This window comes from Lycium ferocissimum, chromosome 12, assembly GCF_029784015.1.
Source record: "Lycium ferocissimum isolate CSIRO_LF1 chromosome 12, AGI_CSIRO_Lferr_CH_V1, whole genome shotgun sequence".
Taxonomy (NCBI): Eukaryota; Viridiplantae; Streptophyta; class Magnoliopsida; order Solanales; family Solanaceae; genus Lycium; species Lycium ferocissimum.
Window position 1 is genome coordinate 52,376,108 of NC_081353.1, and position 8,237 is coordinate 52,384,344.

Genomic DNA, 8,237 nt, shown 5'->3' on the forward strand with positions numbered 1-8,237 from the left:
AAGAGAATGCCATGTGTTAGTTTTAGGACAAAATTAGTTAATTAGGTAATTTTTAGTTATTATTTTAAATTAAAAATAATAATTAAATTAAAAATAATAACATATCTTTTTTTTTTTTTTACAATTTTTCACAAAAGTGGTTAGTTTTTATATGAGTAGTCTTTGAAGGCCACGTTTTGCATATTCTTCCAACTTTGAATTTCTTTTTGTTTTAATAAATTAGAATGAGTTTGAATTATAATTATAGTTGAGACTAATTTAGTTATTAGTTATTTTTTTAGATTAAAAATAATAAAATATCTTTTTTTTTTAAGTAGTGGTTGTACACAATTTTTAACAAAACTTTAGTTTTATATAAGTAGTGGTCTTGAAGACGTTTTGCATATTCTTCCAACTTTGAATTTCTTTTTGTTTTAATAAATTAGAATGAGTTCGAATTATAATTAAAATCCTAACAAAGTTGCAAAATCGATCGATATAACTAATCGTAGACAAAAAAAAAAAAAAGCACAAAATTAGCTTAAATGGGTTTGCACAGTTTTCATACGAGACAGAGATAAAAGGACGTGCGACATGCGACATGCGACATGCGACGTGCTCCTCCGGTTTCTCCACAACGTGTACAGGTTTTTCATCAAATTTCGAAACTGTCTTCCTAAAAAATTCTTTTACCTTAATCCCAATAATTAACCACCCTCTTAAAAAAACACTACAACAAATACAACCAACCGATGAGGGAGAGAGAAGTTTATAAAAATGAGGCAAGTAGTCTTCATACATACCGTTGATTTATAATAAGAGAGGAGGCAAGTATTCATCATACATAGGACTCTTCACAGTTACAGTAATACTACCATTTCGATTTCAACAAGTTGGTTTTCTTTTTTACAGTTTGTTCAGGATTCAATTTTATGGGTTATTTTCATAATCTGGCGATTGGTTTACGGTTTGTGTTGTTCTTTTAAGAATTTTGAAGGTTCCGAGTTTTTTTTTTGGGTAATTTTGCTTCTGGGTTTATCTCAGTTCAACTACATCAAGTTAGTTTTCCTCTTTACAATTTGTTCAAGATTCAATTCTTATGGGGTATTATTCAAATTTATGCTAATAGGTTGAGTGTTTCTGTTGTTTTTAATTTTGGCATTTTGAAGAGAGATGTTGGGAGAACTCATCACCAGCAGTTTAGTGTATGTGATTCTAATTTTAGGAATCTTTGCAGGGCTGATGTTTTAGAGAATTGAAGGCTGAAATGAAACGCAAGGTAATGGTGTGCATCTGAGTGAAGCTTGAATACAAGGTTTAACTAATCAGTTTTGCATCTTCATATGATTCTTTTGGAATCTGCTATCAGGAAAAAAAAGAGATGAAAAAATGTGTAGAAATAGCATATCAATCCTTTTTAATCGAGAATTATCTACTTTTTACTTTAGTGACAATTTATTTTCTCGATTGTTTAGCTACTTAACTCACATGTTGCTGTGGTGTATTTCGAGTGCTTTTTGTGATTGTTTCAGCTTCTCCCATGTTGTTATGGACGCTTCTCCGGCGGATTATGTTTTTGGATTCATCATCGACAATTGGCATATGTATTTGCTTGGACAAGGTACTTCCATCTTCGGATCTATGACATTGTTATATCTTTATCTAAGAGCCATCCAACAGCTTTCTCACTAATAAGAGCCATCCAACAGCTTTCTCACTATATTTTATTTTATTCTGCAAGGGCGATTGGATTACGAACTGTATGACCTCTTTACTAGGTCATGGAGCTGGTTGGCATTTGACCCATCCAAATGATTGGAAAAAGCATGGCAGGTATGTTACCCAACTTTCAAGGACTAAAGGTTAATATAATAATTCAGAGATAATGTCGTTTTGTTGTCGGTTTTTGAGTTTTAGATTCATTAATTTCATTTCTGAATGAAGCTTCATTAGTTTGTCATACAATCTTTTGATAGTTTCACGATACAAAGGCACGTAAAAATTACCTAGAAGATGTATTCTGTGTCATATTTCATTTCACAAATTCTTCTCGGTGGACTACTTAAGACAAAAACATTCCTCTAAATGAACCTCACAACTACAAAATTTTAATAGGTCATTAAACTAGAAAATAAAACATTTAGTATTTTCTTCCTATTAGTGTGAACTTGTGGTGGTCTTTTTGGGTATTTTCATCAATGCCTTTATAAAGTTTATATTTTTATTTTTCAAGAACTACACTTCATCATGAAGTGTGTTACGTGCACTATTCAATGTATACTTTCATTTCATTTATATTTCAAAATACATTGGAGAACATATATAAATGTAATTCTTTTTGTAGCTAATAATGGTTCTATTTTTTGATTTCGATAGGTCGCTATAGATGTTGGCATCGTACTTCCACATTTGCTTATAATGGTTCTATATGTATGTGTGTGTGTGTGTGTGAAGGTTTAGTTTTGGTCTCTTGCATATTATAAGGTGACCATTGTCTTTTTGGTCCTACAACCATTTTCTTTTTCTACCCCGTATCCTTTTTGTATATTTAATTTGTAGTCTTGAAAGCGCTTTAGGGATCCGAGGAGATAGTGGTTTCTTCCATATCTTAGTCATTTTATTTATCAAAATACCTTACATGTAGCTGATTAATGATTATGACCTTTGGAACATCCAACATGGTGATAGTTCCTCATAGAGCAAGTTCATAGTTTTTCTGTCTTTAGTTTCAAGTACTGGAAACGTCAACTTGCATTATTTATTATGTTTTATTTGTTCAAATTTTATTTCGTGTTTCCACGAGGATCAAAGTCAATGGTGAATTTCTCTGCTTTAGAAGGTAGTTTAGGTAGTTTGTGGTGCTTTAGAAGGTAGTCTAAGTAGTGTATGAAGGTCACGCTGGCATGTTGAGCAGGTATTGATTAATTGGCCTATAAACCTTATTGAGCAAAGAGTTTTCTTCTTAGATTATATTCCTCTGAAATTCGTTTTTATGCTACTGCAGCGCACCACTATAGAATCACTAGGAGACAAAAACATTCAATAGAACCTAAAACTGTTCTTCGAACAGCATGATAATTTTTGGTCTGGAATCAAGTAAACCCTCCTATCAAATTTATCTAACAGAAACATATGTTAATCATTCTCTAAATTTAAGGTTTTACGACATAGCCTAAGTAGTAGAAAATGGGTTATCACTTTTCCTTTGGAATTTATCTAACAGAAACATATGTTAATCATTCTCTAAAGTTAAGGTTTTACGACATAGCGTAAGTAGTAGAGAATGGGTTATCACTTTTCCTTTGGAATATAAATCTAAACAAATTAAAGGAATGGCATGTACACAAGCATAGGAACTTTTAAGAATGTGTATTGTTCCCCATCATTGTATTATTGTTATGTCCGTATTTTGTACACGGACAATTCGGTTTAACTACGATAAGTTAGAGACCAAACCATTCCGGGATGCAAAGTCGAGACTTTGACCTTCGATTTATTTTGAGACATAAGTTGTGCATGAATTTGTTTGTATGGAACAATTAGGAAAATTTGGGACCAAAATTGGAATTAATGAAGAGGAAATCATGCAAAATAAGGCCCTTGCGTGAGTGGAGATGGCTCCTACACATTTTTGTGTCAACTTGTAATTGTTCCAACACACGGTGTGGGCCATGAACACATGTGCAAGTCTTCAGGAGCTTAAAAGATGAAATCTAAGTCATCTAACTTCATTTCAACACTTAGAAAAAATAGAAGTCAAGAACTCCCAATGAAGGCTCGCCAACCATAGAGAAAAACCAACTTCATTTCTAGCCATTCCAAAATTATTTCCTTGATGTAAACCCACTAATTTGAGGTCCCAAGTAAGCGGAAGTTGTTGTTGGAGCGATCAACCCGCTAGTTTTCATTATTGCAAACCCTAGCCTATTGTGAAGTCAAGGAAAAAGGTAAGATTTGATTATGTTTTATGTGTTATAAAGGTTGTATGATGTTGTAGTATGTTAAAATGGATGAAATTTATGAAATATGGCATGTTGGAAGTGAGTTATTATTATGGTGTGTTAGCCGGTGAGGGTGTGTATGTGTTGTGGTATTGAAGCAATGGAATTAAAGTCTAGCTAGTATGTTGTGATTGTGTGAGAGTGGAGCAAGGAATGAGAATCATCTATTACAGGAGGTGTTGGTCGAATGTAGGCCATTCATGTAACAAGAAATGAATTATCGCGATCGTTTTAATGTTTTAGTCGTCGTCGTTATGAATTCTATGTTGGAAATGAATGTTTAATGACTCAAATTGATGTTGTAATTGTTGGACTGATTTGGAGGTTATTATACATTTAATGTAATTTGTATATTGATGAGAATAGCATTGTTGAATGTGAATTGTGGATGCAAATCATGATTGAAAATAAGTGAATGTGGCAGCGAGGTTCTCGGGGTTTGGGGACCGATTTTCAAGAATTGGAGCCATTGTTGGATGGTTGGAAATATTGTATGAATTGCTTAGAATGTCTTTAAATATTGTTGGTATGGGTTCTGGTTAGTATTTGAATGTATTAGCGTCGATGATGTCGCTTTCAAGGTAAGTCGTTGAATTGAATTTATGAATGTTGTTAGATGATGAAAAAGAGAGCTATTAATGGTATTGCCTTTTCGGATTGCTTATTGTTGTTGCTAGGTTGGTTGTTGTTGTTGTTGTTGTTGATTTTGGTCAGTTAAATTCTCTGGTGGCCTATTTATTAGAAATCGCCTAAATTTCAGAGAATTGGCTAAATTGGAATTAAATGCCCAAATATCTCTAGCTAATGTTTGGCATATTATGACTTGTTTGTAGACCTTGGGCAGCCTCGAGACGTAGGTGGATTTATCTTGAGTTTGAGCTAGCGTTGGAGTGCGACAGGCATGTAAAGCCCAATCTTTTCCTTTCGCATGCCTTAGTTTCAAATGGCTAGACACGAGCTTCGAGGAAATTCTATTTCGCAATCCGAGCATGTTTATGACTCTTATTCGTTTCTTGGAACTCGTATGTTGATATGATGAAATATTGGCTTTTATGTCTTTGAAATATTTGATTTTCAACTTTTGTATAAAAAGTTTGGCCTTTTAAAGTTCCGTAACTTTTAACGTCGTATCTTTCCATGCTGCAGAGCTCGGATTGCCACGATATGCTCGTAGGTGATTGTGTGATGTATGATAAGTATGTTTTTAGGCGGGCCCGACTCGAGTCAACACCGTCCGTGGGCCCCGCGACTCTTCTTTTGTACCCGATGACTTTTAACAAAATAGATACGACTAATATTCCGATTTTAAGTATGATCATTTTACTTATCAACCGAGTCTATGATAATGATTTTATGCAGGTAGGGTTACTCACGCACCGTTAGTGCATTCCCTCCGTAATATCTTTCGCCGAGTCCCGGCCTGTTCGTTGTCGTGCGCACTTTGTTATACTCTCGTGTTATCTTGTGATTATGAGCACCACCGAGCCTCGCTCGAGGGCCGGTTCCGCTTATATTTGGTGTTATGCAGTGGTATGGCGTTATCCGTGTATGATATGTGACGGGATACGGAGATTTGAACTTTCAAAGTTATCTTGTGTTATGGCGCCATCAACAAACGGCGACCATATTTTCATGCCCCTAGTGATGATTCGTATTTTTAAAGTAAACATTTTGATATTTTGAAAATGCATTTACTTTCGTACTTATGTTCGAGTATGATTCGTAATTGTATAGTACATTTTCTACTTTGCATACTCGCAAGACATATTTCGTACGGACCCCTTTTCTGGGGTCGCGTTTATGCTCATAGTACGGACGCACGGTTGGTGATCCACCGTTTAGGACACCCTCTTCTCGTCGTCGAGTGCCTCTTATTCCCGAGCCATATTTTGGTATATATATCCGTTCGTTGCATTGTATATATTTGTTCGTGTGCGGGGCCCCCGTCCCGTCTTATGATTCCGTTTAATACGTTTAGAGGTCCGTGGATATGTACGGGGTTATGCCCATTCTCGTACGCCTGTGTTTGTATGTTATATGTTCCGGGGCGATCCCGTTCGGGCCGTGGCGCCCTCGTCGCTTGCATTTGTATATGTTTTGGTAAGATTTGTGCCATTTGATAGCTCTCCTTGCTTTGATATATATCGGTTGTGTTGAGATGTTTGCGACAGTTTGATATAATAATACGAACACGTTGATATTTATGTACGTATAAACCGTCCGTTTGCGACTCGGATTTGTGATTGTGTTTGGGTGCCCAATTCGGGCACTAGTCCTTGGCCTACGGGGTTGGGTCGTGACAATTATCACTTCAACCAAATATTTTTTTTCCTCTGATGTCCATGCTTGCTTAATGTTTTACATCTCCACTTTAGGGGAAAACCTGCCTCAAGTGTTAGTACGGGTGTTCTTGATCTCGACAAGGAAAAGTCTGCTGCTAAACCTCCAGGAAAGCCGTGCCTATCTGGGCCTAAGACAATTGTCATCCCCGACTTAAGACCAAGAGACACTATTACTCCTATTTTTTTGAGACTAGAACTAACAGAGATGGATCTCGTTATCAACCAGGGGAAATTTTTAAATTTCAATGCATTTTGTCGAAAGAAGGCAACTAATTCAATGTGCGTTTCAAACTTTGTATTGTATTCTTTTCCGCCAAAGTTCATGTTCTTGGACGGCTAAACACCTTAAATCTCAAAGGTCTACTCTTGGCCGTCCGCTACCCAAGATAAAATGTTTGTTCAAAATCTTTTTGAATTTTCAACCAAGAATTGTTTGATCGCTAATATGCTTGGTTTTGGGGTGCATACTGGCTTTCTAATGAATATAAAGCAGTCACCATTGACAAAGGAGAACAGTTCACTGTGTATTTTTTGATTTTTTGCTAGAATCCCGCCTAGAATTATGCTAATAAAGATAATGTAGATGGCTTATTATTTGCATGTTATTATACCAACATAAGCTGGGCTTAACTTTTTTCTTCATTTTTATTTTTTGGGATGGCAAAGCCAATAGAGAAAGTAATATTTCATTCTTTGATAGCTTATACTAAAGTCTCCGTGTGGACACCAAAGACCATAAATTTCACCAATAAGTATATGCAGTGTTTTTCTTTTTAATTATACGGAGTATAAGAGTAGGGGAAGGAGGAACGGGAGGAGATCGTTCTTCAGATATCCCTAGGGTATGGATCTCATTGCTTTTGCCATGGCCGAGTATATACTTCATTTATATAATTCATGTATTCACCCTCTCGGATATTATACAAAGGTAGTATCTTCTTCTCCGTAAGCGTGTCAAATAACTTCCTTATTTCCTTCGATTTTCAAGGAACTTCTACATACATATAAATTTTTTCATAATAAATGTGAAAAATATTCACATCATCTCTTGCAAAATGATTTTAAGTGCAACCGATTAAGTGTTAATATACATATTAATGTAGTATGTTTCAACTTTTATGATCATAAAGTTTATCTTTAACCGAGGTGAACTTGCACTTAAATTTTTGAATTATACGAACGAAAAGTATAACGAATTTCAACTTGCATTCAAGAAAATATTTATGAGTTGTTTTGGAGTTTTGTGTGTCATAAAGAATGTTATGAGGCCAAAAGGCCCGTTGTTATGTTTAAGTCGAGGTGTCTCGTATATACTTAAATTTTACAATTTCTAAGAGGAAATGTCCGAGGTGTAAGTATTTTGATAGAGACGGCGAAGAGATATTTTTTGCAATATCAAAAGTTCAACTTAGAGTTAGCTATGTATGATAATTTTAGAAGCCAATAAAGAGCTCGATGAGCTATAAATTCACATAGTATAATTTTATCTTCGTAATTTTCATTCAATCGAATGACATATTCATATTTCCGAAAATATTCTTTGATTACAAATATTTGTTTCACTTATTAAGAGAAAGAAGAAGAAGCATGTATAGAATGGTTGGAGAAGATAAATTTTCTTCGGTTGTAATAAATATTTTGGAACTTTTTTCATTAAAATAATTGTTTCACTTATTAAGACATATAAGGAGTGTGTATAGAATAGTTGGGAGAAAATAATTTGTTTTACCTTCTTTATGTTGAAATGTAGCTAATGTTCTTGGATATGGGATGTTGATTTTGTGCGTGTTCGTAATATTTTGTTATCCTCACTTTTTTGTACTTTTAATTGATTCCGCACCTTGCTTTTAAACTTCTATAAAAGGAAGAGTGAGCTTTGGAGGAGGGCTCATAATATTTACTCACAATCATATGC

The 8,237-nt window shown here is 34.8% G+C and overlaps 1 protein-coding gene across 1 annotated transcript; it reads left to right on the plus strand.

Annotated features, from left to right (window-relative positions):
• Positions 1-850: 850 nt before the first annotated feature.
• LOC132039437 (uncharacterized) lies at positions 851-6,662 on the plus strand. The gene is made up of 3 exons (XM_059429920.1): positions 851-1,599; positions 1,721-1,812; positions 6,356-6,662. The coding sequence occupies exons 1-3, from the start codon at positions 1,369-1,371 to the stop codon at positions 6,660-6,662; spliced, it is 630 nt and encodes a 209-aa protein (XP_059285903.1). The 5' UTR covers positions 851-1,368.
• The last annotated feature ends 1,575 nt before the right edge of the window (positions 6,663-8,237 follow it).